The sequence below is a fragment of the Camelus dromedarius genome, chromosome 1 (assembly GCF_036321535.1).
Source record: "Camelus dromedarius isolate mCamDro1 chromosome 1, mCamDro1.pat, whole genome shotgun sequence".
Lineage (NCBI taxonomy): Eukaryota > Metazoa > Chordata > Mammalia > Artiodactyla > Camelidae > Camelus > Camelus dromedarius.
The window spans coordinates 81,927,048-81,945,354 of record NC_087436.1 but is presented as its reverse complement, the minus strand read 5'-3'; the positions used below and the strand labels follow the sequence as shown (position 1 = coordinate 81,945,354).

General features: G+C 33.9%; 1 protein-coding gene across 11 annotated transcripts in view; it reads right to left on the bottom strand.

Moving 5' to 3' along the window:
- Nucleotides 1-18,307, bottom strand: part of PTPN13 (protein tyrosine phosphatase non-receptor type 13) — a 179,621-nt gene that overhangs the window by 86,700 nt on the left and 74,614 nt on the right. For 10 of the 11 annotated variants that reach the window (XM_064486104.1, XM_064486111.1, XM_010983122.3 and 7 more), the window contains exons 6-7: nucleotides 18,171-18,258; nucleotides 7,860-8,426 (exon numbers count right to left, since the gene is read on the bottom strand). In XM_064486104.1, coding sequence (XP_064342174.1) covers nucleotides 7,860-8,426; nucleotides 18,171-18,258 — 655 coding nt within the window. The remainder of the gene's footprint in view (nucleotides 1-7,859; nucleotides 8,427-18,170; nucleotides 18,259-18,307) is intronic. The other variant, XM_010983128.3, reaches the window with a different exon arrangement.

Sequence of the window (18,307 nt, the reverse complement as noted above, 5' to 3'; positions counted from 1 at the left end):
CTAAGCCAGCACAAACTGCAATCTAAAAACACCATTTACAAGTGACACATACTCAAGCTCAGACAAGTAACATGAAGAAACTGAGACTTAGGCAGTTACAACATCAGAAATTAAATCACCACTTTGAGCTTGGCATTTCTTTACCTTTAATACATGACCTAAATTACAGATAAGAGTTTCAAAGAGAAATGTGCTAAAATGACTTGTTTTGTAACTCAGAACTATAAAAAAAAAGTTTAAAACCCTGCATTTTTATGGTTACAGGGCCTAACAAAATACTTCAATCTTGAAATACAGCAGAGTATTTCAAGTAAAGTAGTAACATTATGTATTTGTGTGTGAAGCATTTTTCTCTGTGCTTTCTTTTCAGGGGGTTATTTAATTTCTGGAGATGAGAGACTGTACCTTTTGTATGTTCACTAGAGACCAGTGAATTCTACATTACACCATGCTGCATGATACATGAATAGAATATATTCTAAAGTCCCTCGAAAGCTAGACACGATCAATAAAATTTTTAACCAGGAAGAAGAGACCTCATGCAAGTATGAATATATATAAATAAGGAAGGATATATGGAGACATACTCTGTGAACTATAAATTACAGAATGTAATATCTGTGCAGAGTAGGGATTGCAACAAGAGTGGACAGTCCCCTATTCCTTCCATGAGGGCCTTGTGTGACGCAGTGGCCACAGATCTGGGCCAGCTGTACCACTTCTAGCATCCTCCTTTACTGTTATGAAGTCAACCATCCCTTCTACAACTTTCAAACAGTACAGAGTTCTAAAGGAAATCAACTGTATTTGCTGTTGGTTGGTCAGGCTGTGACTGATAAGTATGTGATTTTCTCTTAAAGTTGGGCCAAACAGAGCAGAAGGAGATGGGATTTTTGCCTCACTATATAGTACAATTTATCAGAGAATATTGTATTGCATACCTGAAATAGCACCATTGACTATATTAAACGTTTAATATTAATAGCCATGTTGCAATATTCAGTTTATGTTATCAAACACTTACTAAGGATCTATTATGTCAGGAGTAGTGATAGATGCTAAGGATATAGCCATGAATTAGACCAGGTCAAATTTCTGATGTCTATAGGAGAAACAAGCTCCTCAGAATGAACAATTGCAATGAAAAATACAGGCCATCATCCTGAAGTAGATGATGAGAGAAAGCTTCTTGAAGCAGGCAATGCCTGAAAGCTTTGGCAGTCTTAAGGCAGGAACCTTCATGAGTAAAAGCATATATAAATATAAAATGGACTGTAAGGAGGGAAGGGGAAGGGGTGGAGGACACATGGTGTTGTAGTGACATAAGAGATGGGAAATGCTAAAGGATGAAACTGGAGAGATATGATAATGGAAAGCCTTAAATACCATAATCTGAGGAGACTGAATTTTATCCTGTTCAGCTGATGAAAAGTTATTAAATGGCTGAAGGCAGAGAAGAAATGTATTCAGATTTGCATGGTGAGAAATGGAGGACAAATTATGGCTGAGAGATCAATTTAGAAAGCTATTTCCACAGTCCATGGGCAACAGAAGGAATTGAGAGATTGGGATGGAATGAAGAAATATTTTGGAGGTTAAAGTTGCTAGGTCTTAAAATCTGTGATGATACTCATTACTAGTAAGATCCATTTTAAATCTTTCTTAAAACAGTGACCCATGCTTTTCAGATGGTTCCTATGTCAAAGCCAAACTGGGTTCACATTAACTAGGTATGAGTTAGATTTAAATTAGGTCCTCAATTTCTGATCAAGCAAGCAGCCTATGATTCCTGTGGACTTTAAAATCAACATTATGTTACTATGAATACAGACATTGGAAAGTTTGTTTTGGTTTCACCTTTAACTTTCCTTAATGTTTAAAAACACAACTTCATTTTTTCCACTTGGATAAATCAAAGGAAAGAAGTAAATGTCTATTCTCAGTTGTGTTTAAACTAAAGAATAACTCACTGCATCTCTCTTCTCAAATGCTTCTCAAACCAATCTTTCCTTCTTTGAACATGGGTTATTTTATACTGGACGAACCTTACATGACAATGCTCTGAAGCTGCATTATGTGGCTATGTAAACTTAAATAAAATACTCAATTCCTTGGTTGCACTAGCTACAATGCAAGTGCTCAGTGTCACATGTGGCTTGTAACTACTGAGCTGGACTTGGTAGATATAGGACATTTCCTCCACTGAAGACGTTCTGTTGAACAATGCTGGTCTAACATATTAATCTCTTTAAAAAATTTCAGCCCTGGAAACACAGTAGGCACTTGATTCTTTCTGGCTAAGATGCTGAATCCGTCTATAATATTGGCTCTCCAGAGATACAAATTATATTTGCATCTTTGTAGTATAATCATTAATCATTAAAACACTGATCATCCACTGTGGATTGGGTGCCCCTGAGTTAATACAACTGTCACCCAGATTTGGGTAATGTGGCAATCACCATGTTAACACTTAAAATATATATGATATTTGGCCAATATCACAAAAAATTCTTGTTTGTTCATGTTTACTTCTGTGGAACTAAGTGAAATAGAAACTAATTATTAAAATTATTTATTTTAGTTCATGGAGCAATCCCAATAACAACTCAGTCTTTTTTTGGCGGGGTGGGGGGAGGTGGGGCTATTCACAAGGAAATAGGGTGAAGAAATAAAAACTGAGTAGTTCATCTTTACCAGTTTGGGATCTTAGAAAAGAGAGAAGTTTTGAAAAAAATTTCTCTCTCTCCATAACAATGTCACTAGGAGTACCCTACATGATGAACTATAACATTTATGAATCCATCCTCTTGCTTTTCTGAAATGTATAAAAACTTATGCACTTTCAAATCCAATGGAATGAATCTGAACGGAAATGAAGCCTTAAGGTGCCTCAATAATGAGAACAGGATCACATACTTGAGGGTTTACGTATTCTAGTTGCACAACAGAGAGTTTAAGCTGTATCCCCAGAGCAGTCACAGAACAGCCAAACTAGGCTGGACCAGGGGCCAGAGCAATGAAAGGAAGGAAACAATACTTAATTTAGACAGAAAGTAGATTGACTTTAAACCCCTTACGTAAGTAATATTTAACCATAGTCACTTTTCTAGAATTTAGTTATATCTGTTCTTCATACTCTCCCTTCTAGTATCACACAGAACGCAGAGGAGTTTGGACCATTGGAAGCAAAATGCTATTCACGGTCCCCACCCAGGGTGTGGAGTGCTGTTCATACTATACTCACAGTACCGGTTCCAAGTCACTCTCTCATCATCAGGAGTGTGCTGCCAACCCACAGAGCAAGGGATAGGGAGTGTGTGGTGATCACACCACAGACAACACGGCGACAGATACTTTTATTAGAAAACAGACAATTTCTCAGATCTTGAGATGGAGTAGAGAGAGGTGGAAAAGAAAATCCTGGAAACAAGGAAAAAAGGAAAGGAGTAGAATAGGACAGTCCCATGCTGAAGTAGAAAGAGTAAAATGAAAAGAATAAAGCCAAAAAAAAAAAAAAAAGGGAATGATATCAAATTTTGGAATTAGTTTCCAAGAGAGAAATCTGTTACGCTTCTTTCTGCCCCTTCTCTACTTCTTTATGAATGTAGAGAACTATTTGAAAGGTAAAGTACTAACTTAATAATCACAGTAGTAATTTTATATTTCTATTTCAATCACAGTTTCTTCTTTAGCTTCTTTTTTGTTTCTAACTTTATTTTTTCCCCAAAGAAATTAGAGCACTCAATAAAACCACTGCTTTTTGACAGTTTACTCCCTTATCTCATGGGGCACATGATAACCATCTTACAGACCCCACCATAGTAAAGCCCCACCAAAACACTATCTAAAACAAAACCAGACAAAACCCCAGTGTCTGCCACAATAGAGCATGTAACACAATGGAACCACATCTTAACTGCTATCCAGTGTGGTTTACTGAAGAAAGAACCAAAAATGCCTCATTTCGAGCCTTTCTTTTATAATGATTCACTGTATTAAAATTATATAATTTTATTAGGAAGAGATGTAAGGAATTTGTTTAGGTGGTTAGCTGAATGTTCATCTTTCCAGGCAGTAAAATGTTTTCCCAATAATGTATCTGAAATGTGTCCGCTTGCTGCTTGAAATCGGAATGGCAGAGTGGAAAAAATCTTATTCTGGAGCTCCAGAGACCTGGATTCTATATTCACCTCTGTTATGAATTATGAATTATGTCTCTGCTTTGGCAAACTAATCTACTCTGGGTCTCTGAAAATGAGATGTTTGGTTTAAATAACATCTAAATTCCTTCCACTACCAAACTCCATGATTTTAAGGTCTGGACACCCCTGTGCTAGCTGGCTGGTTGATGTTGTCAGCTGAGGAGATGCGAGGGAGGTGATTTAGGTAAAAGCTCCTTTCAAGGGGATGGGGCCCAGGCTAAGGAAAGGGCTATACATCTGAGGTTCAAGGAGACAACGGTCTGTCCTATTAGTTCACGGAATCTCCTTCTGTGCCCAGAAGAACAAGCTGAAATTTACCAATTTCTTTTCTTCTGATTGCTATAGTAACACAGTGAACACTGGAACACAACTTTTTTAAAAATTAGGAAGTAACATGTAGTGGGAAATCTTTAGACTGGAATGCTGAAATTTGTGACACAAATCCACAATCTCCCATAATGATGGAAACTTTATCATTAACTAGTTATGTGATCCAAGCACATGTACTCTAAGACCTCTTCTAATTCTAAAATTACTCATACCCAGTAGCAACTTCCAATTGTAAAGACCACAAAAACTGTACAGAGCATTATGAAAATATTTTCAAGTACTTTAAAACAAGAATATTTAAAAAGAAAGATGTACAAGAAAATGTGTACGTTAGTCATGTAAACTGTTCTGCTTGATTTGTCACACATAAAAGGGATCTATGGAGCCTACTTTTCCTAAGAATTAAATGAGATAAATGGGATTTACATTATTTTTAATTCTTTTTTCTTCTTTGTATACTAGCTAAAATCTTCATATTAGCAATCTGCGCTTTATTTGCAGAGTTAACGTAAATTATCTTTCCTTTAGAGAAAGACAGTACAGCATAAAACCAGCAAGTCACTCAACCAAATAACAAGAACTATTGCTTTTGAATTCTAAACCTTAAACTTCCTTTCGAACAATGCTTTTAGTCTAAAGAAAACATAATTTATAACTATTTGCAAATCACTATATAATAATGGAATTTATTTAAGGTAGTGTAAGTATTTCCATTATAAACTAATATTTCCAAGGTGTTTTGTTTTATTTAACTTGGTTATAAAATATACCCTGGGGGAAAAATGGGTAGGTTCTTTGTGGTAGTAAATGCTTTTAAAAACTCTTCCAAACTAATGAAAGATTTCAGGATAGAAATTGTCCTATATTACACAATTCAAAGCATATTTTATTTTATTTTAAAAAGATCTTTTCCTTTTCTTATATCTTATAAGAAACCTAAAATTTCTAAAACTGGAAATTTGATTTTTAATAACAAGTTATCATTTTCAACAAATAAAAGTCTACAAAGATTATATATCACCTTTGCAGATATATTTGCATATATGGAAACAAGTTGGTCTATTTGAGTTTCCTTAATACACTTACACACATGTGTGCACGTCTCCTGAGAAGATAAAAGACTTCTATGCAAACCTGGACATAATTTGGCTTAATCCTAATTTCACAGGAAATCCCCCAAATCACCTATTCAAACAAAGCATGTTAAACAGACTATTTGTTGCAGCATAATTTAACAAATTAAAAATATTTTCACTGAAGTTTTGATTTTTTAATATTTAACTCTCAAACCAAGGTTCAAGTGTATTAAAAATACTTTCCTCGGACTTCACTAATCCACACTACTATTAATTTACTAAACAGTAGGTCAAATAATCTTTTGTAACATACACAAGAACATCAGAAATTATGATTTTCATATTCACATGTTCAGAAAATATATCACTCAGGGGAGGGTGTAGCTCAGTGGTAGAGGGCGTGCTTAGCATGCACAAGGTCCTGGGTTGAATCCCTAGTACCTCTACTAAAAAATAAAATTAAAAAAAAAAATAATAAAATAAAATAATTAATTAAAAAATACATAAAGAAACCTAATTACCCACTCCCCCAAAAAAGAAATCACTCAGCCTTTTAAATGTTAGAAACACTGTGCATCCTCACGATTTATATTCTGAGACAATCATGGTTTTATATATTTGAATCATTGAGGGAATTTTTTTCCCACAATTAGTAGGATTTCTTTACATAAATGTCTCCAAAAAGGCATGCTCATAAGACTATCCAGCTAAATTATATTCATATGCTAGCTACCGCACAACTCTAGTCATGAAATACAAACTCTGGGAGACTTTATTTTAAGCTACAAAGTGACTATTTTTTGCTGTCATAACAGTTGAAATCATGCATAAAACAAATTTCTAAGTTTTTACTTTCTGTCTTTGAAAGTTTTCAGATCTAGATTATACTTGACCATCTCATAATGATGGCTCATGTTTTTAAAAATGCAAGTACATACAAACCCATAATATCAATTAAGTGTTCAATATTTCCTCTGTAATTTCAAATTCCTTACTGATTTGCAATTCCTGAATTGGAAAAAAAATGCAAACCTTTATTTCTGAGAAGTAAAGTACAATGTGGAGTGTATTTTCAGCTCCAGAACTATGCTTAAAACTGAAGTACCAGAGCAAACATTTAGCAGAGCGCTTTAAAAGCAATCCATGAATCAAAAATATTAATTGGGACAGTGGCCTTAAAAATGAGTATGACCCTATATTACTACTCTCACTGAACTAGAAGCACCTTACAGATCCTTTTAATCAACTATGTCCCAGGGACAGAGCAGTCAAGGGGCAGTTATAAAACTTTAATCTTCAAAAATGTAGAGGATTAGGTTGAAAATTCTCTTATTTTGCTTTCTCTTCCATCTAAAGAGACTAAAAATAGCCTCTATCCAATGTCTAGAACGTAATTTTATTCTATTCAATATACTATGCTTTGTGTGTGAGTCAGATATTTTTTGAAACAGCTTTCCCTTGCAAATAAGTTTATCATTTAGAAAGTTATTTTATGTCCTCATACGAAATATATAATAATTTGACTTATTAATTACTTTACATTCATTACACAATTAATTTATTTTTTGTTAAGCCCATTTTACACACAGGGTAACTGCAAGACTTGGAATGATTAAGTCCAACTGCTGAAGTAAGGATCACATAATTCAAACCTAGGCTGACTATTAATCTATAAAACTAAATACTATTATTCTAAAAATATAGATTTACAACTTCACTCCACACCAAAGAAATGATAATTTCCAGAAGTCTTGTCCCAAAATTTGTTTTTTGAAGCTGGAGGTTTGGGAACCAGCGCTTTATCACCAGGCTACTATGCCTCCCTGGGATTGCTGATTTTGATGAACTCCATCTCATTTCCATGAACCAGTCCTTTACGGAAGCCTCCCGCAAGACAGTGCATGACAGGCGGTACTGTGTAGCATTAAAAAGAAGTATAAAATATGGCTCCTGCCCTTGAGAAGCTCACAATCTAAAAACGTACTACCCAAAATATTGAGAGACTGTTAGATGATGGGGCGGGGTGTGTTTAGAAGGGATGGCTTTGTGGAAGCAGTGTACTTTGAATTAGGGTTTTTGTGGAGGGAAGAACAGAAATTGACAGAGAAGTAAGAGACTAACCTGGGTACCAGAGGTTTAGCAGTGGAAATAAGACTTGTGGAATGGTTTAACAACCCTTCTTTATTTCAAAACATAATTTTAAATATTTCAATTCAATTCCCTCTCAAACACACACAAAATTACTAACCTTCCACATTCATGGCTTCTCTCAGAATCTGAAGTTTCTTTTGTCTTTCTCGGATTCGGTCCAAAGCACTTGATATTGCTGAGGAGGTGGGCAATTCTCGTGTGTGAAACACTGGATCCATTTTCTGAGGGCCAAAGATATTCAAGGCTATGCTTCCATCTGAGTATCTTCCCTCCTTTTTTCGAGGAGTAGTTGAAGTCCGCACTGTTACCGCCTCAAGGAGAGACTGTCGGTATCTGTCAGTCTCCCCAGAAGAGAAGTCTCTGTCAGCTGTGCAGAGCAAGTCCATGGATGAAGCCCAGATCTTCTTCTTGGGAAGCACATCAATGCTGCGGATAGCTTTTTTTTCTGCCCCACTAGTTTGGAACTGGTAAGGGGAGCAGGAATTTTCAGAATCTTCATGTCCAGAATTATTATCTGATGAAATGTCCTTGAAATAATCTTCCTCATCTTGTGTGTCTCTGATGGACAGAAATCCCATAGATTTACTAAGCCCTTTGTTAAGAAAGGTCTGATGAGAGAATGGAGACTTGTATGTGTCTAGTACATCAGAAGTAGAGCTTCTCCCTGGAATGATAAGAATCTATCATGTATGTACAGAAGTTTTAGAAAAATAACTGGAATGTAACCTTACTATTGACAATGAAAGTGGTGGCAATTTCCTAATTCTCCAATGGAGAATCAGAGCTGAAATGTGGTGGTGATGGTGATGGTGATAGTGATGACAGAGCAAGTGGAAAGAGATGCTATGTTTGTATAACTTTTCAGAGTCCAATGTTTCTTATTTAATGATATCAATAACAGATTGAATTTACTTTTTAAAGTAGCATTATTTTGCATTTAAAGGTGAATTATTTGGTTTTAAAAAACAGGTAAGAGTTTCCGATACTCTCCAGTTTGGTAGAATATTAATTATTCATGAAATTATTTGGGGGTAATAATAAAACATATAGTCTACTCCTTTATCTAAAGACATAATTCAAATATGTATTACTTTAATATGAAGCCCTGGCATCTTCTGGTCATTGAAATAAATGTTTAAAGAAGAAACAACATTTTTTTTTTGCTATATTCTGGATGGGAAAAAAAGATAATAGTATTTGGAATTCTTAAGTATCAAATTTTTATTATGATTAGAAATGTTTTCAGAAAATTTGATTGTGTTTGAAATCCAGACAATCTGATTGTGCTTAAATTATGGAAGAAACTTAATTTTTCCATGGCAGACCATCATGTACTGAAATAGTTTTTCCTCTCGAACATAATGTATCAATATTTTTCAACTGGAATAAAGTACCAATTCTTATTTATGCCTTAGTCCTTGATATAGTTAAAACTAGTATAAGCCATTTTAATTTTTTTAAGGCAGCAGTCAGTAAATGCATTGAGACACAGCAAAAATGCCCAACCAGAAATTAATTTTTGAATCCACAGATTCAACAACAACAAAATCACACATATATATGGCTCTACTATTAAAAAAAGAGAAATGTAGAAAAGTATGTTATAGTAACTAACCCAAAAGACCATAAACACTAAAGATTTCCTGGGTGACCATCTGTGATCCCTCTTTGACAATCTATTTGCTATGGATACAATAAAAAATGATGACTAAAACCTTTCTAGTAATAAAAAAACTATTTATTAATTCATTTGAAAAGTTAATTGCCTCCTCAGAGCAAGAAGTATAAGCTTTAAGTCCCCAACTATAAATTTTATCTTAAAATTAATAGAAAAATGAATTAATTTCAGAATAGCAACAGATAATTGCTTGAGAATTGGATTCAAATATTTTGCTTTTCTTGTAACCCATCGTCCCCTGAAAATGGATCCACTTAAGTGTAAACAGGGGTAACATGGATACTTGAGGCACATCATCTATAGAACACGGAAAAATAAGGCACATCACATCTAGACAGACTGTCACCAACCTCAGCTTCTAATATAATCTAAAATTGATAAATATATGTCTACGTTGCAGTATTTAGTGGTGAGTTACATTCTTAAGCCACACATTGAAAGTCATTAATTTAAAATTATATTACAAAATAGAGAACAAAGATATTCTTGAAAACAGAATACAGCAGATAAAAAATTAGAACTGAAAGAATTTAAGGATCATACAACCATAGATGAACTCAACAATCTGCCTTCTTTTACCATCTACCAACAAGTAGTCAAAACTCAGAGAAAATCAAACAAGTGGGTATTCTGACAACACCATAAATTCATGGTCAACTATTCTGACACTAAACTTTATGTGTTAATAGTAAGTTCACTCATTTTCCACAACAACTGCTTTGCTTTTCCTCATTCTTCAAATTTCCCACCTTAACTCTCTCCTCTCTGTCTTTTGATCTTGTCTCATATTCCACGAAGCAAATAGAAGCTGTCAGAAGACAGCTTTCTCATTTTTCCAGGACTAATTCTACACATCTACCTGTGTCTGCAATCTTTTCTGTCTACTGTCTCAAAGGATGACATTTCCTACCAGTCGAAGGCCAATTCCCAATATGAGTTCAATTCCTCCTTCCTTTTACTTTTTCCCCAAAGATTTTATATATTAACCAAAGATTATATAAAATTAATATTTATATATTCATATATGAAATATATTTTAATATATAATTTACATATTAATAAAGATTGACATATTATTTAACATATTATTAAATTACACATTAATTTATATATAATATATATTTTCCAAAGAATATATATATTAACCGAAGATAATTTCTCCTTTCTCTGTTGCATTATCCCCCATTTCTATGGAGTCATTCCCATTGGTATACAAAATGCTCTAATACCTCCATAGCCAAACCAAACCAAACAGAACCTCTCTCCTATTGTCACATTTCCCTCTAGGTACTATGTCCCCCAATTTCTCACTTCACATTCATTATTCTCCCCACTGTAGACAACTTCCAACTCCTCTACACCTTGGCAACTCTCATCACACATCACTAATGATATCCATATTACCAAATCCAATGGACAGTTTTGAATCCATACCTTATTTACCTCTCAGCAACAACAACTAAAAGTGATGACAGTCCCTTAATGAGTCACCTTCCTGTCTCTACAAGCCTGGTTTCCTCCTACTGCTCAGACTGCTCATTCTAAGTCTTTGCTTTTTCCTCTCCCTCTACTGGATATCCAAATTGTTGGATTTCCTTGGGTATGAGTTTTAGGACCCTATTTTTCCACTCTTTCCTTATATAATTTCATCTATTAACAACGCTTTTAAGTATTATCTATGTACTGACAACTCCCAGATTTTTATTCTTGGCACTGACCTCTTCTGGAAGCTCCAATCTGAAATAATTGAAACTTCTACTAGTATATTTCAGAAGTACCTCAAACTGAACATGATTAAAACTAATCTTTTGCTTTCCACATCCAGAGATGTGCATTTTACCCCTTTCTTTCCAACTTCAATAAGTGGCACTGTTACCCAGCTGAGTGCTCAAAACAGAAATATGGGTACCATACTGAAACCCTTCATCTTCTTTATTTCCCATATCAAATCCATCAGAAAGTGCTGGCAGGCTAAATTCTCAAAGTTACGTTATTCCATGTGATTATTTCCAATTCCACTGCCATCCCCCTATTCCCAGTTAACTTTATCACCTGAGTAGATAACTGCAATGGTCTCCCTGTTTCTTCTTTCTTCATTCAGCTACTCTCTACTCAGCATCCAGAACTATCTTTTCAAAATACAGATTCCATGATGCCACTCCCCTGCTTAATAAGTCCCAAAGGCATACTACTGTACTCCAAATAAAATCTAGACTCCTTTTGGATGTGCCGGTTGAATCCTTTTTAGTCACATCTCCATTACCCTTATTCCATCCAGGCCACGGGTTTTTCTCTGTTAGGATCTCTTTATATGTTAGGGCCTTGTACATACTATTTTCTCTGCCCTGAATGGTCTATTTTAGACCTTTCTTGCGGTTAGTTGTTTCTTATCCTATAGTTTTATTTTAAATGACTTCTTCAGTGAAGCCTATCTTGACCACTATTGAAACAGACCACTTTCCAAATGTATCATGAGTCTATTCCATTTGGAACAAGTAAATTATCATTCTCTTCTAGGTCATTAGTATTTACTAGCAATATATTAATAGGTCATGGTATCCTAAAAGAGCCATGTCTTCTCATTAGCCATATGAAGCTTAAAATTAGTAAGATGGCTCTTGGATAACCACTGCTTTATAAATGCTAGGTTTTTTATTGTCTTTATGCAAATTAGTAGACATGAAAATATTTCATTTCATATTTATTAAAAGTTCAGAAATTTATTTAAAATTCTGGAGGGCAGTGCAAAATTATAATAAAAACAATTCCTTTATAAGTTTTCACTAACTTCCTACAAAATATGCCAAATTTAACCATGGCTTAATCTGCTTTATATGTTTGAAAATCACATTATGATAGCTAACTTAAAAATCTCATGACTATTACTTAACAGAAGATGATTTTGAGCCACAGTTAAGGTCTCTTCTAGTCGTCAAAAGGACAAAGAATGAATGGTGGAACAGGAAGAATGAGAAGGTAAGATGGTGGGGAGGGGAGCAAGGGGGCAGTGATACTCTTCAGGAAAACGGGCAAAAAGTTGTAGAGGTGGGAGACAAGGTTCAAGGTGATATGTGCACACTTGTTACAAATAATCTAAAGTAAAATTGTAAGAGCTTTGAGCCATGAAAGCATTAAAGGGAGAAACTGAGTGTGGGTGACCTTCTGAAGGAAGAGAAAGCAAGCAGTAGAAAAGAGATGTCTGGAGCTAAGTGGTTTCTCCAGGGGATCTTCTAGCCTAGGTTTACTTTTTGGAGGAAAAAGGAGGCACATCTTTAGGTAAGGACCCAGAGATGTGGATTTCAGCAGGTTACAAACATTACTATTCTTAAATCACATATTCCCAACCAGCAGGAGTCTCAATGCGTTTTCTCATGTCAATGATGCTCACTGTCTTCAACTACACAACTAGACATGTAATTGCCCAAGTAACACGTCACAGGTGGATAAAATAAATGTGGCATCATACATAGCAATATAATATTGTGGTTGTTTTATGTTGCAAAAGCACTAGGGAAAAAATTTCACTAATCTGGGAACTCAAAATGACAGTTCAAGAGTAGAATTTGGCCATATAAATGAGGAGAAATACAGAATTCTAGGCCCATTTATTAGCTACTTAAGTCTACTAGATCAGTGAAGACATACTGTTAACACCAGTGCCACCAGCCTAATAACTGTATTTGAGATTAGATCAACTGCTTTCCAGATCTTTCTAGACATATGCCCAGACTATTATAACTATTTTATTAAACAAGCAATAAACAGCACTAAAATCAATTAAGTACACCTAATAGCTATGCTAACTACTCATTTTGATCACAGGAAAATAAACTAGTAATACTTCTGAAAAGAGTGCCATTGGAGCTACTCTTAAAAGATTTTAGGTGGAGGCTTCTGCGATACTGTCCCATTCTGGCGGAGTTAGTAGCTCCTTCACCTAACCTCACAGAGCATGCCGGACCTCTAAGAAGACATTTCTCTCATTATATTAAAATGATCCATTATATGATATATCTGTCACCACTCCAACTCATTTCCTCACCCTGACCCCCGACTGAAAGAATAACATAAGGGACCATGTTGTACTGGTTTTTGTGTTTCCAGTTCCTGATAAAAGAGATTCCAAAAGGATGTTTGTAGAATGGGTTGGTTATGTAACTTTTGAAACCTTTTAAAGCCAATTTAGGTAGCATAATCTACCAGAAAGCTTATTATCAAAAGATGGGGTTTTAATTCTAGTTTTATCATTTAATCTATGAGCTTGGGCAAGCCACTTCATTTCTGTTTCTCACTTCCTTGGCCTACAAAAATGTGGGTATAATCTGTTATGCCTTCTTTTTAGAGATGACAGGATAAGTGAATTAACCCGTATGAAATATTATGAGCTCTTCTGAACAAGGGCAACATAAAAATCTAAATTTTGCTTCCTTTTTGCTTATACTTTATTTTCTGCAGCATATAATTATCAACTGAGGGATAATTTAAGTTCTTTTGAGAGAAAATCATAAAACCAGAAATCAAAAGATCTACCACAACAGAAGTTTTAGATTCTATAATAAAAAAATCAAATTATTCAAAACAGAATAAGTGGTTTCATCTCTTGAGGATGCTCTGAGTTCAGAGAGTTTATGGACAACATTAGATTACATACAATACTAGTATTCAAATTTAAAATGAAACCATAAACACTTTCAGAGAGTACATGGCTTGCTAAAAGGTAAATGGGGAACAATAAATAAACTTTGAAGAGCTATGAAGAAAAGATTGTAAGAATATAAGGAGTCTTCATAATAGAACACATTCCATTTATTAGGTAAAGTTGAAAAAAAATTTCCTTGTAAAGTACATTGTGTTTTAACTATTTTTGTTATTTATGATTAACATTAACATTAATGGGATATCTTCATCTTTCCTCTCACACAGACTCAAAAAATTCATAGCATCTCTTAGAAGCTAACTTCAAAATGACATTTCAGTATTAAAAGGGGCTCCCTGATTCCCCATCTGTCCTCCCAAATGTGTTCAAGTACATAAAAAAAGAAACAGGATATTATCAATTCACCCAAGTTTTGAAGCACTATCATCCTGATCTGATCAAGGTGTAAATTTCCACCTGAAGCGTGGCAGGAAATGTCTGATTTCTTTCTGCTTAGGAAGCCATTTTATCAGCATAGGCAGTATTAAATAACAAAGCAGGGGCACGCAGCCCACTAGCTTGGGCCTTAGCCTCTGTAACAGATCTCAGAGATAAGACACAAGGAGACACCTTTTGAGGTCATTTACTCATAGATGAAAAATTTTAGTGTTAAGTTTTAGATGAACAATCAAATGACTTACATACAAGGCATTACCCCTAAAACTGCTTACTTCTTTTAATCTGATTCTGTATCTCACGCCCATTTTGACATTTTATTTATTGAAAACTGTGGTCAGGAACCTAATAAACAAAAGCTATCCCTACATGCAGGTTTCAGGTTGGTCTGCATCAAAGAGAACGCGTTATTACTAATGTAATATGACAGTGCTGCTTTGCTGCAAGTGACGACGGACTTTTAAGAACTGGCACTGCCCAAAAGTAAACCAGTGTCCTAAAAGAATATTTCTTCTTTATGAGGTAACTTTTTTTAACCTTAAAGATTTATATTATAGTGGTGTATGCCATTGACTATTAGCTTTTAATTGCTTCTACCTGGTAATGTCTGTAATTAGTATACTATGCCGATTCTGTCCTTGAGATGTGATTTTATAAATTTGTTAAAGATAAATTAAAAGAGCCTTTGAGCAGTGCTCCTGTGGTAAGCAATGGCTAAGATGGGTTGGGGAGTCCTCTCCTATTTCACTCGATCCAAAAAACGTTACTGTTTCTTTAAGTATAAGGACCTCTAATTATACCCCAAATTAGAGGAACTAATTTAGGTTCATCCTGAGTGACAAACTGTACTTTCTTATAAAGTCTCTTGAATTTAGACATTGGGGAGATTTTATTCTCCAATAAAGAGATAGGGTTATTAGAGAATTATTTATTAGAGAATAAAGAGATAGGGTTATTAGAGAATGGACAGTCTATTTAAAGATTTCTCTGCTAATTTTCTTAAGTTGCAACAGTCAATTCTATTCATTCGCATTTGTACAGTCTGTTTAGTCACAGAATTTTAAAGCATTATTAGACAATAATACTAAGTCTTAATACTATAAAAACAAAGTTACAAAGGAAAGACATTAATAATTTGGTTTAAAACTTCAGATCTATTTGTTGTTATAAGAAAATAGTCTAATAACATGAGCCAAGATGGTGAACTACAGTTTATTTTTTAATTTTTACTCTGCATACAACTTAACATTCAAAATAGGTTATCTGAAAAAATAAATCATAAGAGTGTCACAGATTTCTTTTTGGAATCATTAAAATTGTATTATAAATATATTATTGTATCTAATATTTTTATAGAACTTTTTTCATCTCCAGTCAATCAACAAATGTTAAATTTAACACCTACAAAAACGAATGTGCTTAACGTATCAAGTTTTCCCATCCCTAGCATCTACATATGGCTTCATAAATTATGTATATATGTAAATGATGAGTACATAACCTGCTATTTTAAGTATGTTATATAGTTGGCATAGATTCAGTTCAATCTCTAATTACTAACTCTAAAGTGTTAGGTAATAATTAATGTCTGTAACAGTAAGATTTTGAATCATTGAAAGTAATATAATCCAAACTTTGTTGATGCTTCTTAGTCTTTAAACTTCGAGAAACTAAACATGGCAGGGTCATTCTTTACTTTAGAGTCTATAGATTCATGATGAATAGGGACAGAATGGGGGTGTCATATATACAGGAACATTTTTTACTCTTAGAGAAACAAACTATCTTTAAAAATTAACAATAATGTAACATTATATTTACTAACTCAACAAGTCACAAGCAAACAAACTTCAATTCCATAGCGCGGCCACTTAATGACAGGAGGAGATGACAAGGGAACTTCGGAAAGAGGAAGAATAGGAAAAAGAAATAAAGAAGCCAGGAGGAAGGGAGAGAGAGAGATAAAAGGAGATAGGAGGAGGGACGGAGAAAACTAGAAAGATGATAAATAAGAGAAACAGAAATCATTTCTTTAAAACCTAATGTTTACTTATTAAATTATTCATCATGTCTCCTTGAGAAAGACTCCATTTAGTTCTAAAACAGGAGAGTGATTGAAACTTTGAAGGATTAAAGTGTTTCTATTCTTAGCTCCAAAGCTCACATGTTATCGTATCTCAAGTCCTAGTCTGGTTTTAAGATAAGAGAAAACAAGACTTTTATCTATGAGAGAAAGATGTGTCTATATACATGAGGATTTAAGGAAACAAAAGAAAGGGTTAAAAATACTTTTAAAAATTAGATCAAAGTATTGTAAAAACTAAGTTAAACAAGTCTGCCTTCTTCCCTTTTTTCCTGAGCCACACACAAATAATAATAAATGTCTTAGAAACAGAGCCTTATGCAATCTGAAGTAAATTGATTATATTTATGACATGAAAGCTAAGATACTTCTTCAGAAAAACAATCCTTATTCAAAATAAGTAAAATGAAAGTACTAAAACAGACACTTAACTAACTGCACTATTACAGAATTACTCCACAGAAATGATTTTATAGCTTTTCTTTGACTTCTTAAGATAAGTAGTATACTTGCTTAGGACACATTCTTCCCTCTCAGACATGAGAGCTCTGCATTCTTCAAAACATTTGGTCCAGATAATCAAATGTCTGTGTTTAGTTTCCACAGTGAAAGTTCCTCACAGATTTTAAATATGATAGCTCTGCTCTGATTATCTAATTAGTTAAACATCTTAACTTTTTAATCTGACTGTAAAAATTAGAATATTTTATTAGAATATATTTAAGCAATATTTACATTTACTTATCTCCAGCTCTAAGACTTAAGACAATAAAATATTTCACCCATAAAATATTCTTGCTAATGTTTAAATTATCATAATTATCAATATTGCTTGATGAGAAGAAAAGAGAACAAAAATAATAAGCAAAAGCGAAAGTTTATTTTATAAATAAGCCAAGATTGAAATTTAAAATTTTACTACTTTCATTTCATGTGTTTGGGATTTCTGTTCATTTCCTTAAAAAATCAATTTAATAATTATGTAGGACCCATAATTATCTAACAGTACTGGCAAATAGCAAAATCACTCTTCATCAGTTTTTATTTAATAAGCATTATATAATCTAAGATAGTATTTGATAACTGCAAATCATGAAGTTAGTCATAAAATCAATTTAGTGGGTTGTGATTAGCATTAAAAAAAGAAACTGAATAGAAAGTAACAATGTGTACAAGAATGCTGCATTCTGAAATTTCTGTTTCAGTATCATTTATATTCACAAGTGTATTTTTTGTTTCTTTGTGCTTTAAAATGTATTTTAATACAAAATACCATGAGTAAGTAAATAAATGATATTATTTCTGTAATAACAATATTAGGAAACAAATGATTTACTGTGGGAGTCCTGACAGTATTATTAACATTTTCTGTATAACTATCACAGATTTATATATTAATGCACCTAGTGTTCCTGTATGTTTGCTGTCTCCACTTTGCACACTTCTGACCATAATGGTCACAGTTACCAGACTGCCAAGCTAGGTAAGCATGATTTTGTAAAGGAAACAATAACTAAGGTTAAAGCCTAAACATTTCCTATTTATGTACTCTTACCTGTTGGTAATCCTTTTCCTCTCAATCGGTCTCGAATAGCCTGGCTTCGATCAGGTTTTTGTTCACTGTTACGGGAAAGCTGATCCGTCTGTACAAGGGTAACCAAAAGTCAAGTTTGACAAAAGAATCTCTCTTTT